Consider the following 15,578-nt stretch of genomic DNA (forward strand, 5'->3'; position numbering starts at 1 on the left):
CTGCACTGTGCCACGATCCCCACGCCCGGGGCCTGGCGTTACTGCGCAGGTACAGAATTAGAGCAGAGACGTGCAACGATGCTGCCGCGTTACTACTGCACAGATACTACCATGCTGTTACCACACTGCTACTACAGCGCCACGGCGAACACCAAGTGCTACAGTTCCCTACTACAGTATTAGCACAGAGACGTGCAACGATGCTGCCGCGTTACTACTGCACAGATACTACCATGCTGTTACCACACTGCTACTACAGCGCCACGGCGAACACCAAGTGCTACAGTTCCCTACTACAGTATTAGCACAGAGACGTGCAACAATGCTGCCGCGTTACTACTGCACAGATACTACCATGCTGTTACCACACTGCTACTACAGCGCCACGGCGAACACCAAGTGCTACAGTTCCCTACTACAGTATTAGCACAGAGACGCTGCAAGGGCTGTTACTACACAGACGCTCTGAAGATACTGTGAAATACTCGTCCATCGTTACCCCAGAAGCGCCATAAGCTCTTATAAAGCCCCCGCCAAGGATAGTACCACATTGCTACCACAGGACACCACGTGCTTCCGAAGATCCGAGAGCCGCCCTGTGCGCTGCAGAAAGGCACCATGACGATACTAGGTACAGCCCGGTGTGACGTAGTGGGGGTACCTGCTGGCTCTGGGGTAACCCCCACTGGCTGCTGTGGGTACCATGACCCAGCAAAACAGGATGAGTCACTATGCAAACGAGTATGGCCAGACACCCCCCATGAAGAGGAACAAAGGAAGGTGGATGCTGCCCTGGCTGGGGGGCAGGGCTGGAAGAGAGTTAGTTAGTTCCTGGCTGGAAGGCAGGGGAGAAGGAGCTGGGGAGGGGGCTGGGACTCCCCTATCTCAAGGGGGGCACTGAGACCTCTTAGCCCCAGTTCCTGTAACCAGATTACATCTGTGCTGCGCTGTGCTGGAGGAGCAATAAACCACCCTCAATTCCACTGGCTGGTGCAGTCTGTTTGTGCCATTTCGGGGTGCAGGAGACGGGGAACCCCCAACGCGCCGTCACACTGGTGCCAGGAGTGGGATCCACTGCACCCCGTGGATGAAGCTCCCAGCGGCAAGCGACAAGGCGCCGTAGAAGCAAGAGCCCTGGAGCCAGGCGTGCTGGAGACAGAGCGAAGCGGTTCCGGGGAATCGTGGGGCGCTGCAGCACTAGACTGGTGAGTCTGCACCGAGGGGCCCAGCGGGCAGATGGCCTACGCCCGACTCTTGAAGGCAGAGCTGGTGGGGCTGTGCAGAGAGAGGGGCTTGCCTGTGTGGAAAGCAACCAAGGCCCAGCTGATTACCCAGCTGGAAGAGAATGACCAGCCACAGGGCCAGGATCTTGTCCCCAGGGGAAGCAGCCAGACCCCCCCTGAGAGTGTGTCAGGCTCAGAGAGGGGGAGGAGCGCTGGAACCCACAGGAGAGATGAGACAGCGTCTCCCTGGAGGCCTGCAAGCCGTAGCCCATCTAGGGCAGGGGCCAGCCCAGCGGAGCTGCGGCGGCTGGAGATCCAGCTGCGGATGAAGGAATTGGAAGTACAGGACCGAGAGAAGGAGCGCCAGGACCGAGAGAAGGAGCGCCAAGATCGAGAGAGGCAGCGGCAGCATGAGCTGGCCATGGCAGAGCGGAGAACCGGCGGGGCACCGGCTGCGCCAAGTGCGGATGGGCCCCAGGGTCCCAGGACTGCCAGACGCTTGGAGAGGCTCATGGTGGCCCAATTGAAGGACGTGGGCGACATAGACGGGTTCCTCAGCTCCTTTGAGAGGGCCTGTGGACTGCAACGGGTCCCCCCAGCTGACTGGCTGCAGGAGCTCATCCCCGCACTGAACCAGGAGGCGGCCGGAGTGCTCAGTCAGCTGGAGGACCTACAGCCAGGGGATTACAACCGAGTCAAGGAGGCCCTGCTGCACAAGTTCGGGCTGACCCCCGAGATGTACAGGAAGAAGTTCCGGGGGGTACAGAAAGGGCCACGGGAGACCTATGTGGACCTGGCCTCCCGCCTGGCGCAATACGGCCGCAAGTGGGTGTCTGGAGTCGGAGCCCAGACCGCAGAGGAGCTGCTCAAGCTGGTCATGATGGAGCAGTTCTATGAAGCGTGCCCACCCAAACTGAGGCTGTGGCTCAAGGACCGGAGACCAGAGAACCCCCAGGAGGCCGGGAGACTGGCAGATGAGTTCACGGAGAGCCGGTCCGGGTGTGAACGGGAGTCCCGGAGAGAAAGGGAATCGCGCAGAGACCGGATCTCGGCTGAGCGACGGAGGGAGTCAACTACGGGGCGAGACCAAGGAACAGGTCGTCTGCGCCCCAGAGAACCAGCCAGGGCCTGGACAGAGACAGCCCAAAGCCTAACTTGCCAGCGCTGTGGGCAAAAAGGCCACAAGAGGGCTCAGTGCACCAGGTCCCAGGACCGGGGACTTTCCAGGGTTAACTGGCTGGGGCGGGAGGAAGGGCAGGCTGCCCCAGAGGCAGGGGCTGGCAGGCAAACCTCAGCTCAGAGAGAGGGGAAGGATGCTCAGTGCACCTCCCCTGGGAGGTCTGATTCTCAGGAGGCGGATTTCTCCGTGTACCGGGTGGGGGCAGGACGGCCCCTGCGGAGCGAGTGCCTCATACCCCTGGAGGTGGATGGTAGGAAGGTGACGGGCTTCTGGGACACGGGGGCGGAGGTGACTCTGGCCCGATCCGACATAGTGGCCCCGGAGCGGATACTACCCCACGCGCAGCTGACCCTGAAGGGCATAGACGGGTCCCCGTTTAAGGTGCCTGTAGCCAGGGTGCATCTGAAATGGGGGGCCAAGGAGGGCCTCAAGGAAGTGGGGGTGCACCCGCACTTGCCCACCGAGGTGCTGATGGGGAATGACCTAGAGGAGTGGCCCCATGAATCCCAGCGGGCTCTAGTCACTACCCGGAGCCAGAGCCAGCGGGGGGCTGACAACGTGGGTCCAGGGAAGGACTCCTGGCAGCGTCCTCAGGGTCCCATCCCAGTGGACACGGGGTCCAGCCAGGCTGGGACTCCGGACCTAGGCAAAGGTGGGGAACAGGTCCCGATCCCTGCCTCAGCAGCTGAATTCCAGGCTGAGGTGCAGGCAGACCCCTCCTTGCAGAGGCTGAGGGACCAGGCTGGCCTCCGTGCAGCTCAGCCCCGGGGGAGAGGTGGCCAGGAGAGATTCCTGCGGGAGCGTGGGCTCCTGTTCCGTGAGTGGCTCCCCCCAGGAAGGTGAGGGCATGGGGGGTCCAGCGGCAGCTGGTCGTCCCCCGAAAGTATCGCCTCAAGCTGCTGTATTTGGCCCACGACGTCCCCGTTGGGGGCCACCGGGGGATCCGGAGCACCCAGCTGAAGCTGCTCCAACACTTCTATTGGCCGGGAATCTTTACAGCCGTGCAGCGGTACTGCCGGTCCTGTGACTCCTGCCAGAGGGGCGGGAAGGCCCAAGACAGGAGGAAAGTGGCTTGGGGGTCTCTACCCCAGATAGACCCTCTGGGCTTGCTGAGAGAGTTATGGGAGGGGAAGGCCTCCCTGGATGGAGCATCGGGGGTGGGAGCCGCCCTGGCTGTCCAGAGAAGGCTCACTGGGCTCATGGCCCCGGCCCGAGAGACCCTGGCCAGAGATCAAGGCCAGTGGAAGGGTGGGTGTGACCCCCGAGGACAGGCCTGGGCCAGTCGCCCTGGAGCGGGGCGGCGAGTGGACAGAGGGAAGCCAGCTCATGTGGGGCCTCGCCACGGCCGGCCCGAGACAAAGGGAGCACCCATGTCCCCAGGGCGGGTTCCCACGCAGAGGACCCGAACTTCCCTAGGTCACGAGCGGAGTGACCCTGCTCAGTTCGCTCTCGGAGGGGGAAGAACTGTGACGTAGTGGGGGTACCTGGCTGGTTTCTATGCTGCTGGCTCTGGGGGAACCCCCACTGGCTGCCGTGGGTACCACGACCCAGCAAAACAGGATGAGTCACTATGCAAACCAGTGGCCAGACACCCCCCATGGAGAGGAACAAAGGAAGGTGGATGCTGCCCTGGCTGGGGGGCAGGGCTGGAAGAGAGTTAGTGAGTTGCTGGCTGTGTGGGAGCATGGAGGAGTCAGCCTAGGGAGAGGGGCTGGAGTTTAGGGGCCCAGTCTCCCCCATCTCAAGGGGGCCTGAGACATCCTAGCCCAGCTCTGTGACCAGATTACATCTGTGCTGTGCTGTATCCTGGAGAGGCAATAAACTTCCTCTATTCCCCCGGCTGGTGCAGCCTGTTTGTGCCATTTCGGGGTGCAGGAGACGGGGGACCCCCAACGTGCTGTCACACCCGGGCACCCCAGAGTGTTACAGGAAAGCGCCCACGACGGCCCCATGCCGACACCCCACCACTGGGACGACCCCAGAGTTACGCCGGGGACGGCAGGCAACTCATCCACACCAGGGAGGCTGTGAAGACGCCACGTTGACAGCGCAGACGCCCTGCTGCTACGGCTCCTCGAGGCCCCTGCCTGGCGGGGACCCGGCCCCAGGAGAGGAGGGGTCTCTGACCAGGTCTCAGAGGGGCGGGCGAGTCCCTGAGGAGAGCGGGGAACGTGGCCCGTGGCGAGGGGGCAGGGTGCGGTTAGTGCGCAGCGCAGGTCGGGAAGGCCCACACCCGGGGCCTGAGCTGTGGGACATGCCACGTGAGCCACGGAAGCACGCCCGCCCCCTCCCCTGCTAGGCTGATCAGAACCCTGGGCCCGACAGAACCGGCGCCCCCTGCTGAGTCCAACCAGCCCGTCCCGGGAGAGATTCCGAGCGGCTGGGCCGACGCCGGCCGGGGCAGAGACGGGCGCAACGCTCAAGGGCAAAGCCGGCTCCCGGCGCGGGGGGACCCGCCTTTGCGGCCTCGGCGGGGATCCCCCCCCGCACACTGAGGCCCCCGATGCAGCAGCGCGAGTGCGGCGCCGTCGGGGGCCCGGCCACAACCAGACGCGACTCGCAGCCTGGCCGTAGGGCTATTGGCTCAGAGCCACGGCGCAGCACAGGTCCACGTGGCCACAGGAGCCACGGCAGAGCCCTGGTCCTCCCGGGGGAGGGGTTCACAGGCCTCTGAAGCCCCGTCTGGACTTAGCCATGCCCCAACCCCCAGCCACTGGTCCCTGAGCCCCCAGCCAGCCCCGGCGTGCTTAGCTCCTGCTTCCCACAGCAACCCTACAATAACAGCCCAGCGTGCTTAGCTCCTGCAACCCACAGCAACCCTACAATAACAGCCCAGCGTGCTTAGCTCCTGCCCCCCACAGCAACCCTACAATAACAGCCCGGCGTGCTTAGCTCCTGCTTCCCACAGCAACCCTACAATAACAGCCCAGCGTGCTTAGCTCCTGCCGCCCACAGCAACCCTACAATAACAGCCCGGTGTGCTTAGCTCCTGCCCCCCACAGCAACCCTACAATAACAGCCCAGCGTGCTTAGCTCCTGCCGCCCGCAGCAACCCTACAATAACAGCCCGGCGTGCTTAGCTCCTGCGCCCCACAGCAACCCTACAATAACAGCCCAGCGTGCTTAGCTCCTGCGCCCCACAGCAACCCTACAATAACAGCCCAGCGTGCTTAGCTCCTGCCCCCCACAGCAACCCTACAATAACAGCCCAGCGTGCTTAGCTCCTGCCGCCCGCAGCAACCCTACAATAACAGCCCGGCGTGCTTAGCTCCTGCCCCCCACAGCAACCCTACAATAACAGCCCAGCGTGCTTAGCTCCTGCCGCCCGCAGCAACCCTACAATAACAGCCCGGCGTGCTTAGCTCCTGCCGCCCACAGCAACCCTACAATAACAGCCCGGCGTGCTTAGCTCCTGCCGCCCGCAGCAACCCTACAATAACAGCCCGGCGTGCTTAGCTCCTGCCGCCCACAGCAACCCTACAATAACAGCCCGGCGTGCTTAGCTCCTGCCCCCCACAGCAACCCTACAATAACAGCCCGGCATGCTTAGCTCCTGCCGCCCCACAGCAACCCTACAATAACAGCCCGGTGTGCTTAGCTCCTGCCCCCCACAGCAACCCTACAATAACAGCCCGGCGTGCTTAGCTCCTGCCGCCCGCAGCAACCCTACAATAACAGCCCGGTGTGCTTAGCTCCTGCCGCCCCACAGCAAACCTACAATAACAGCCCGGCGTGCTTAGCTCCTGCCGCCCCACAGCAACCCTACAATAACAGCCCGGCGTGCTTAGCTCCTGCCGCCCCACAGCAACCCTACAATAACAGCCCGGCGTGCTTAGCTCCTGCCCCCCCCACAGCAACCCTACAATAACAGCCCGGCGTGCTTAGCTCCTGCCCCCCACAGCAACCCTACAATAACAGCCCAGCATGCTTAGCTCCTGCCGCCCACAGCAACCCTACAATAACAGCCCGGCGTGCTTAGCTCCTGCCGCCCACAGCAACCCTACAATAACAGCCCGGCGTGCTTAGCTCCTGCCGCCCCACAGCAACCCTACAATAACAGCCCGGCGTGCTTAGCTCCTGCCCCCCACAGCAACCCTACAATAACAGCCCGGCGTGCTTAGCTCCAGCCGCCCACAGCAACCCTACAATAACAGCCCGGCGTGCTTAGCTCCTGCCGCCCCACAGCAACCCTAAAATAACAGCCCGGCGTGCTTAGCTCCTGCCCCCCACAGCAACCCTACAATAACAGCCCGGCGTGCTTAGCTCCTGCCCCCCACAGCAACCCTACAATAACAGCCCGGCGTGCTTAGCTCCTGCCGCCCCACAGCAACCCTACAATAACAGCCCGGCGTGCTTAGCTCCTGCCCCCCACAGCAACCCTACAATAACAGCCCGGCGTGCTTAGCTCCTGCCGCCCCACAGCAACCCTACAATAACAGCCCGGCGTGCTTAGCTCCTGCCGCCCCACAGCAACCCTACAATAACAGCCCAGCATGCTTAGCTCCTGCCCCCCACAGGAACCCTACAATAACAGCCCGGCGTGCTTAGCTCCTGCCCCCCTCAGCAACCCTACAATAACAGCCCGGCGTGCTTAGCTCCTGCCCCCCACAGCAACCCTACAATAACAGCCCGGCGTGCTTAGCTCCTGCCCCCCACAGCAACCCTACAATAACAGCCCGGCGTGCTTAGCTCCTGCCGCCCCACAGCAACCCTACAATAACAGCCCAGCGTGCTTAGCTCCTGCCGCCCGCAGCAACCCTACAATAACAGCCCGGCGTGCTTAGCTCCTGCCGCCCGCAGCAACCCTACAATAACAGCCCGGCGTGCTTAGCTCCTGCGCCCCACAGCAACCCTACAATAACAGCCCGGCGTGCTTAGCTCCTGCCGCCCCCAGCAACCCTACAATAACAGCCCGGCGTGCTTAGCTCCTGCCGCCCGCAGCAACCCTACAATAACAGCCCGGCGTGCTTAGCTCCTGCGCCCCACAGCAACCCTACAATAACAGTCCGGCGTGCTTAGCTCCTGCCGCCCGCAGCAACCCTACAATAACAGCCCGGCGTGCTTAGCTCCTGCGCCCCACAGCAACCCTACAATAACAGCCCGGTGTGCTTAGCTCCTGCCCCCCACAGCAACCCTACAATAACAGCCCGGCGTGCTTAGCTCCTGCCGCCCCCAGCAACCCTACAATAACAGCCCGGCGTGCTTAGCTCCTGCCGCCCCCAGCAACCCTACAATAACAGCCCGGCGTGCTTAGCTCCTGTGCCCCACAGCAACCCTACAATAACAGTCCGGCGTGCTTAGCTCCTGCCCCCCACAGCAACCCTACAATAACAGCCCGGCGTGCTTAGCTCCTGCGCCCCACAGCAACCCTACAATAACAGTCCGGCGTGCTTAGCTCCTGCCCCCCGCAGCAACCCTACAATAACAGCACATCGAGGCCAGCTCCTTAAACACACACCGGCACACACAGGCCGGCACTCACAAGCTGCCCTATAGTAACAAAGACGGAGCTGTTCCTGCCCCTCCCTAGCCCCCCCCTCCCCGTGATGGACGGGTCGGCCCGGGGGGGCAGGGTTCTGACCAGCCCCTGGCAGGCGATGGACCCAGCGGGTTAGGACACAGAGCCAGGCGATGCTGGAGAAACGCGCCCGAGGCGGGTTATTTACCATTCTCCCGACGGATGACTGGGGGCACCGGTGGGGGGGGAGAGGAGAGAAGGGGAGAGAGGAGGTGAGTACAACCAGATTAAGGGCATTAATATGCGGTGGGAGTCGTGGCGGGCAGGGCGGGGGTGGGGAGGGCGTTATTACGGTCCGGATTAATAGCAGCACCGCACTCGGGGGGGGGGGGGGGGACACAAACCCAGGGTGGGAGGGGCCGGGTGCTCTCAGAGCTCAGCCACGGGCTCCCCCCGCGGAGACGGGATGCCGGGCTAGATGGGCCCAGTCCCAGGAGACCAGCTGGTACCAGAAGGCATCGCCAGGCAGCCCTGCCTCTTCTCACTGTCCCCCCAAGCCCCACCCCCCTCCTCTAGGCAGTGACCCCAGAGCCTGCCCCACCCCCGATTCAAATGCCCTGGCCACGATCCCCTCGTGATCCTGCCCCGGGGCTGCTGGAATTGGGGGCTGGGGTCCCCGGGGCTGCTGCCCACTCTCTGCAGCCAGAGCAGAGGGCAGAGAGCGGCTGGGCGGGGGCTGAGATGGGCGGGTAGGCAGGGGCAGACAGGGGGCTGGGCCGGGGGCCAAGAGCAGCTGGGAGGGGCTGAGATGGGGGGTTGGGCCAGAGCAGAGAGCGGCAGGGCGGGGGCAGCAATGGGGGCTGGACTAGGGGCTGAGATGGGGGCAGAGTGGGGGTGGGAGCAGCGATGTGGGGCAGGGCAGGGGGAGAGATGAGGGAGCTGGGGGCTGAGATGGGGGCGGGGCAGCGATGGGGGGCAGGGGGCTGAGAGGAGGGCAGGGCGGGGGCGGGGCAGCGATGGGGGGCAGGGGGCTGAGAGGAGGGCAGGGCGGGGGCGGGGCAGCGATGGGGGGCAGGGCGGGGGCCCATGTCCCGGGGGCGGGGCAGACTCACTTGTTCCTTCCTCTGTCACCATGCCCAGCCCCTCGGCCTTGTTCTGCCTCTCGAAGGCGTTGAGATCCAGGACGCTGCGGGGAGCCGGGGGTCAGAGGAGGGCGAGGGGGTGGCCCCCCCCGCCCCACTAGGGAGGGGCGCAGCCTGGCACCGCGCCCCCGCTCTGGACACGCGCTGGGCGTGGCAAGCATTGCTGGGGGGCTGGACGGGCATCGACTCCCCGGGAGCCCCCTCGCCTGGCTCCCCGCGGCTCAGGGTCCCTGGGGGGAGCGGCTGGTAAAACGAGAGGCCGGGGGGCCGGGCGCGGGGCCCAGCTCGGCTGGAGGGACAGACGGACGGTCCCACTCACCTGCACGTCTGCATCAGCGCCTGCACGCTCTGGAAGAAACCCACCTCCCGCTTCTCCTTCAGGTAGTCCAGCATCTTCTGCAGGGACAAGGCAGCGCTCTGAGCTACACCACCACAATTACTCCCTCCGTACTCCGCCTGTCCTCCCCGCCGTACTCCGCCTGTCCTCCCCGCCGTACTCCGCCTGTCCTCCCCCCCGTACTCCGCCTGTCCTCCCCGCCGTACTCCCCCTGTCCTCCCCCCCGTACTCCGCCTGTCCTCCCCGCCGTACTCCCCCTGTCCTCCCCCCCGTACTCCGCCTGTCCTCCCCGCCGTACTCCCCCTGTCCTCCCCGCCGTACTCCGCCTGTCCTCCCCCCCGTACTCCGCCTGTCCTCCCCGCCGTACTCCGCCTGTCCTCCCCGCCGTACTCCGCCTGTCCTCCCCCCTGTACTCCGTCTGTCCTCCCCGCCGTACTCCGCCTGTCCTCCCCGCCGTACTCCGCCTGTCCTCCCCCCGTACTCCGCCTGTCCTCCCCGCCGTACTCCGCCTGTCCTCCCCCCCGTACTCCGCCTGTCCTCCCCCCCGTACTCCGCCTGTCCTCCCCGCCGTACTCCCCCTGTCCTCCCCCCCGTACTCCGCCTGTCCTCCCCGCCGTACTCCCCCTGTCCTCCCCGCCGTACTCCGCCTGTCCTCCCCCCCGTACTCCGCCTGTCCTCCCCGCCGTACTCCGCCTGTCCTCCCCCCTGTACTCCGTCTGTCCTCCCCGCCGTACTCCGCCTGTCCTCCCCGCCGTACTCCGCCTGTCCTCCCCCCGTACTCCGCCTGTCCTCCCCGCCGTACTCCGCCTGTCCTCCCCCCCGTACTCCGCCTGTCCTCCCCGCCGTACTCCGCCTGTCCTCCCCTCCATACTCTCCTTGTCCTCCCCGCCGTACTCCGCCTGTCCTCCCCCCCGTACTCCGCCTGTCCTCACCCCCGTACTCCGCCTGTCCTCCCCCCGTACTCCGCCTGTCCTCCCCGCCGTACTCCGCCTGTCCTCCCCCCCGTACTCCGCCTGTCCTCCCCGCCGTACTCCGCCTGTCCTCCCCGCCGTACTCCGCCTGTCCTCCCCCCCGTACTCCACCTGTCCTCCCCGCCGTACTCCGCCTGTCCTCCCCGCCGTACTCCGCCTGTCCTCCCCTCCATACTCTCCTTGTCCTCCCCGCCGTACTCCGCCTGTCCTCCCCCCCGTACTCCGCCTGTCCTCACCCCCGTACTCCGCCTGTCCTCCCCCCCGTACTCCGCCTGTCCTCCCCTCCATACTCCCCTTGTCCTCCCCTCCATACTCCACCTGTCCTCTCCTCAGGTATGTCTACATTACCACCCTAGTTTGAACTAGGGTGGTTAATGGAGTCAATCGAAGTTGCAAATGAAGCCCGGGATTTAAATATCCTGGGCTTCATTTGCATCTTGCCGGGCGCCGCCTTTTTAAATCCCCGGTAGTTCGGACTCCGTGCCCGCGGCTACACACGGCACAGAGTAGGTAGTTTGAATTAGGCTTTCTAATTCGAACTTCCGGTACTCCTGGCCCCCCCTCCCCCCCGTTTTGTTAAATAAAGAGAGTTTCTATTTTTGAACACACGTGTCCTTTATCTTGTACATCAGGAAGGGGGGCCAGGGAGGGGTAAGTGGAAGGAGGTGAGGGAGGACTGGGGTGGCTCTGTGGGCTCCTCGGGGTGGAAGCTCTCCTGCAGGGCCTCCTGGATCCTGACAGCCCCCGACTGACCCCCCTGGATGGCAGCCTGCGGCAAGTGCAGCCGGGCTGATGGCCGAGCGCTATGACGTGCGGGCGCTCAGGGCACTCCAAGCCAGGACTCATCCCCCCCTTCTTGCTACTCAGTCAGTTCTCCCTCGTTACTCAGCACTTGCTCCTTTGCTACTAGGCCATTACTCAACCCATCTTCCTTCATTTCTCAGCATGTTACTCAGCCTGCTCTCCCTTGTTACTCAGCGCAATCTTCCTCGTTACTAAGCCATTACTCAGCCTGCTCTCCCTTGTTACTCAGCGCAATCTTCCTCGTTACTAAGCCATTACTCAGCCTGCTCTCCCTTGTTACTCAGCGCAATCTTCCTCGTTACTAAGCCATTACTCAGCCTGCTCTCCCTTGTTACTCAGCGCAATCTTCCTCGTTACTAAGCCATTACTCTGCCTGCTCTCCCTTGTTACTCAGCGCAATCTTCCTCGTTACTAAGCCATTACTCAGCCTGCTCTCCCTTGTTACTCAGCCCATTGTCCCTTGTTACTCAGCGCAATCTTCCTCGTTACTAAGCCATTACTCTGCCTGCTCTCCCTTGTTACTCAGCCTGTCCTCCCTCGTTATTCTGAAGCCCCATTAGTTACCGAGCACACCCTCCCTGCATATGCGTTCCTCAGCCCGTACTCCATTGCTACTCAGCCATTACACAGCACTTTCCACCAGTACTCAGCGAATATTCGCTCCTTGGGAAGATGTTAGCGCATCCTCCCTTTGTTACTCAGGCCCCAGGCCCTGGTTACCTCCTTAATTCACTGGAAAACCTGAAACCACAACTGGCCCTGCAGCACCGCAGACTCCCAAAACCTGGAGAGGGGATCGTGAGCTGTCGGGGGCACGGCCCACCTCCCCCGTTACTCAGGGGTTACTACCACGCTGCTGACATGACTCGAGTGTTACTCAGAGCGTGGCTGGCGGGGGCCTGGGGGAGGTGCAGGGCCCTGGCCCCGGGAGCCACGCGACGCCGGGCCGTACCTGCTGCACTTCCACGTTGCCGCCGTTCAGGATGGAGATGCCCAGCTTGAGGGTGGAGGACACCATGGCGCCCGGCTCCCCTGCCAAGCAAAGCGGCGCCGGTCACCGTGCGGCAGGCGACGCGGCGCAGAGTTGAACCCCCGCGGGCGTCCGGTGTGACAGCAGCAGCCCCTGCCCCCACACGCTCCCCCCCGCCACGCCGGCCCGGGCACAAGGGACATGCCGGGGCCATCTCACCTTTGCAGGCGCTGATCATCTGCAGGACCATTTCGGCCGCCCCACGGTTGTGCAGCCGCGACTGCTGGTACAGCAGCTTCTGCTTCTCCATCTCCTTCTCCTGTGGGGAGGAGACATGGGGGTCAGTGCAGGCAGGCAGGGCCGGGCCAGGCCCCAAGGGAGGGGTCACCTACCTCAAAGGAGCCTTCGGCCTCCTCCTCCTCTTTCTCACCACCTTCCTCTTCACCTTCTTCCATGTGACAGCTCTGGGGGAGAGGGGAGGAGTGCTTTGGAGCCAGATACACCCCCCACCTGGAGACTAGGCTATTACTCCAGTGATACTACACCAGTACTCTGGAGAGACCGCACTGCTAGTACGCTGTTACTCTAGAGACACACCAGTACGTGGGAAATACTAAACGTTCCTCTGAAGCAACCAAACTGCTAATACATGGTTAATCCAGAGATACACTACCAGCTCCAGAGATACTAGAAAGTGAGTACACCGTTACTCCAGAGATACTAGAAAGTGAGTACACCGTTACTCCAGAGATACTAGAAAGTGAGTACACCGTTACTCCAGAGATACTAGAAAGTGAATACACCGTTACTCCAGAGATACTAGAAAGTGAGTACACCGTTACTCCAGAGATACTAGAAAGTGAGTACACCGTTACTCCAGAGATACTAGAAAGTGAGTACACCGTTACTCCAGAGACATCACAATGCAACTCCAGAGATACTGGGCCATCAGCACAGCGTTACTTCAGAGACATCACACTGTTACTTTGTTATTACTCCAGGGATACGACACCATTGCTCTGGAAACACGGTAACTGTTAGTACCTTGTTACTCCAGCAATGCTACATGTGGAATATGAAGCTACTCCAAAGAGAAACACGTGCTACTACTTCAGAGAAACAAAGCTGTTACTCCGACTACAACATTACAAAGGGTCTGTCTACGCTACCCTCCTAGTTCGCACTAGGGGGTAATGTAGGCATACCGCACTTGCAAATGAAGCCCAGGATTTGAATTTCCCGGGCTTCATTTGCATAAGCGGGGAGCCGCCATTTTTAAATCCCCGCTGCTTCGAACCCCGTGCAGCGCGGCTACACGGGGCTCGAACTAGGTAGTTCGGACTAGGGTCCTATTCTGAACCTCGTGGAACCGTGTGGGGGAAAGGTCTGAGCACACTGCAAGTTGGGGGGATTGAGGGAGTCAAATTCTCTGCTGCTTGTACGCCAGTGAGCCGGGCTCGGAGCCAGCTCCTCTGCCGAGCGGGACGAGCCGGCCGGGCTGTGCTGGGGACGCTCACCCAAACATCTGGAGAAGGGAAAGGGGGCCACGCTGGGGCCCTCAGGTGGGAAGAGCAGCCGTGGGCCCAGGCTCACCTTCGCCATGATGTCGGTGTAGGCCATGTACAGGCGATCCTCCTCCAGTTTGCTGAAAGGCAGCGCACGGGCCAGTCAACCACCACCACCCGCTCCAGACAGGCCCTGTTCCCCACCCCCTCCTGGAGCCAGGGAGAGAACCCAGGAGTCCTGGCGCCAGCCCCCCTGCTCTAACCAGTAGGCCCCAGCCCCGTCCTGGCGCCAGGGAGAGAACCCAGGAGTCCTGGCGCCAGCCCCCTGCTCTAACCAGTAGGCCCCAGCCCCGTCCTGGAGCCAGGGAGAGAACCCAGGAGTCCTGGCGCCAGCCCCCTTGCTCTAACCAGTAGGCCCCAGCCCCGTCCTGGCGCCAGGGAGAGAACCCAGGAGTCCTGGCGCCAGCCCCCTGCTCTAACCAGTAGGCCCCAGCCCCGTCCTGGAGCCAGGGAGAGAACCCAGGAGTCCTGGCGCCACCCCCCTGCTCTAACCAGTAGGCCCCACCCCCTCCTGGAGCCAGGGAGAGAACCCAGGAGTCCTGGCGCCAGCCCCCCTGCTCTAACCAGTAGGCCCCAGCCCCCTCCTGGCGCCAGGGAGAGAACCCAGGAGTCCTGGCGCCAGCCCCCCTGCTCTAACCAGTAGGCCCCAGCCCCCTCCTGGCGCCAGGGAGAGAACCCAGGAGTCCTGGCGCCAGCCCCCCTGCTCTAACCAGTAGGCCCCACCCCCTCCTGGAGCCAGGGAGAGAACCCAGGAGTCCTGGCGCCAGCCCCCCTGCTCTAACCAGTAGGCCCCAGCCCCCTCCTGGCGCCAGGGAGAGAACCCAGGAGTCCTGGCGCCAGCCCCCCTGCTCTAACCAGTAGGCCCCAGCCCCCTCCTGGCGCCAGGGAGAGAACCCAGGAGTCCTGGCGCCAGCCCCCCTGCTCTAACCAGTAGGCCCCAGCCCCGTCCTGGAGCCAGGGAGAGAACCCAGGAGTCCTGGCGCCAGCCCCCTGCTCTAACCAGTAGGCCCCAGCCCCCTCCTGGCGCCAGGGAGAGAACCCAGGAGTCCTGGCGCCAGCCCCCCTGCTCTAACCAGTAGGCCCCAGCCCCCTCCTGGCGCCAGGGAGAGAACCCAGGAGTCCTGGCGCCAGCCCCCCTGCTCTAACCAGTAGGCCCCAGCCCCCTCCTGGCGCCAGCCCCCTGCTCTGGGGCCCAAGGGGCAGTTTGCACCACGGGCTGGTTGCCAGGCGCCCACCTCTTCTCAGTCAGCGCCGTGCGGCTGAAGTGCAGGATGAGCTGGTGCAGGGGGTCGGGCTTCTTCTCCGTCTGCTCCTCCTCCTCCTCCTCCTCCTCCTCGCCTGGTTTCTACCCCCCCCGGCACAGCATAGTCAGCAGCGGGGAACCTACCGGGCCAGAGAGAGCCTGGCCCGCCCGGCCTTCCCCCACCCAACCCAGGGGCCCGCCCCGCCCCTCTCCCACCCCTTCCTGGGGTCCCGCCACTGCCACCTCTGCCCCCAGCCCGGGCGGGGATGGGCCCCTGGAGTCTGGGCGGGGGACGGGCCCCTGGAGTCTGGGCGGGGGACGGGCCCCTGGAGTCTGGGCGGGGGACGGGCCCCTGGAGTCTGGGCGGGGGACGGGCCCCTGGAGTCTGGGCAGGGGACGGGCCCCTGGAGTCTGGGAGGGGACGGGCCCCTGGAGTCTGGGCGGGGGACGGGCCCCTGGAGTCTGGGCGGGGACGGGCCCCTGGAGTCGGGCGGGGGACGGGCCCCTGGAGTCTGGGCGGGGGACGGGCCCCTGGAGTCTGGGCGGGGTCGGGCCCCTGGAGTCTGGGCGGGGGACGGGCCCCTGGAGTCTGGGCGGGGTCGGGCCCCTGGAGTCTGGGCGGGGTCGGGCCCCTGGAGTCTGGGCGGGGACGGGCCCCTGGAGTCTGGGAGGGGACGGGCCCCTG

The 15,578-nt window shown here is 64.0% G+C and overlaps 1 protein-coding gene across 12 annotated transcripts in view; it reads right to left on the reverse strand.

Moving 5' to 3' along the window:
• Positions 1-15,578, reverse strand: part of RYR1 (ryanodine receptor 1) — a 154,298-nt gene that overhangs the window by 35,122 nt on the left and 103,598 nt on the right. For 7 of the 12 annotated variants that reach the window (XM_089769837.1, XM_089769833.1, XM_089769836.1 and 4 more), the window contains 8 exons: positions 14,886-14,995; positions 13,679-13,730; positions 12,478-12,549; positions 12,305-12,404; positions 12,068-12,147; positions 9,323-9,399; positions 8,974-9,047; positions 8,070-8,087 (listed from right to left, as the gene is read on the reverse strand). In XM_089769837.1, coding sequence (XP_089625963.1) covers positions 8,070-8,087; positions 8,974-9,047; positions 9,323-9,399; positions 12,068-12,147; positions 12,305-12,404; positions 12,478-12,549; positions 13,679-13,730; positions 14,886-14,995 — 583 coding nt within the window. The remainder of the gene's footprint in view (positions 1-8,069; positions 8,088-8,973; positions 9,048-9,322; positions 9,400-12,067; positions 12,148-12,304; positions 12,405-12,477; positions 12,550-13,678; positions 13,731-14,885; positions 14,996-15,578) is intronic. The other 5 variants (XM_089769842.1, XM_089769841.1, XM_089769843.1 and 2 more) reach the window with 1 other exon arrangement.

This window comes from Pelodiscus sinensis, chromosome 18, assembly GCF_052426305.1.
Source record: "Pelodiscus sinensis isolate ZL-2025 chromosome 18, ASM5242630v1, whole genome shotgun sequence".
Classification (NCBI taxonomy): domain Eukaryota; kingdom Metazoa; phylum Chordata; order Testudines; family Trionychidae; genus Pelodiscus; species Pelodiscus sinensis.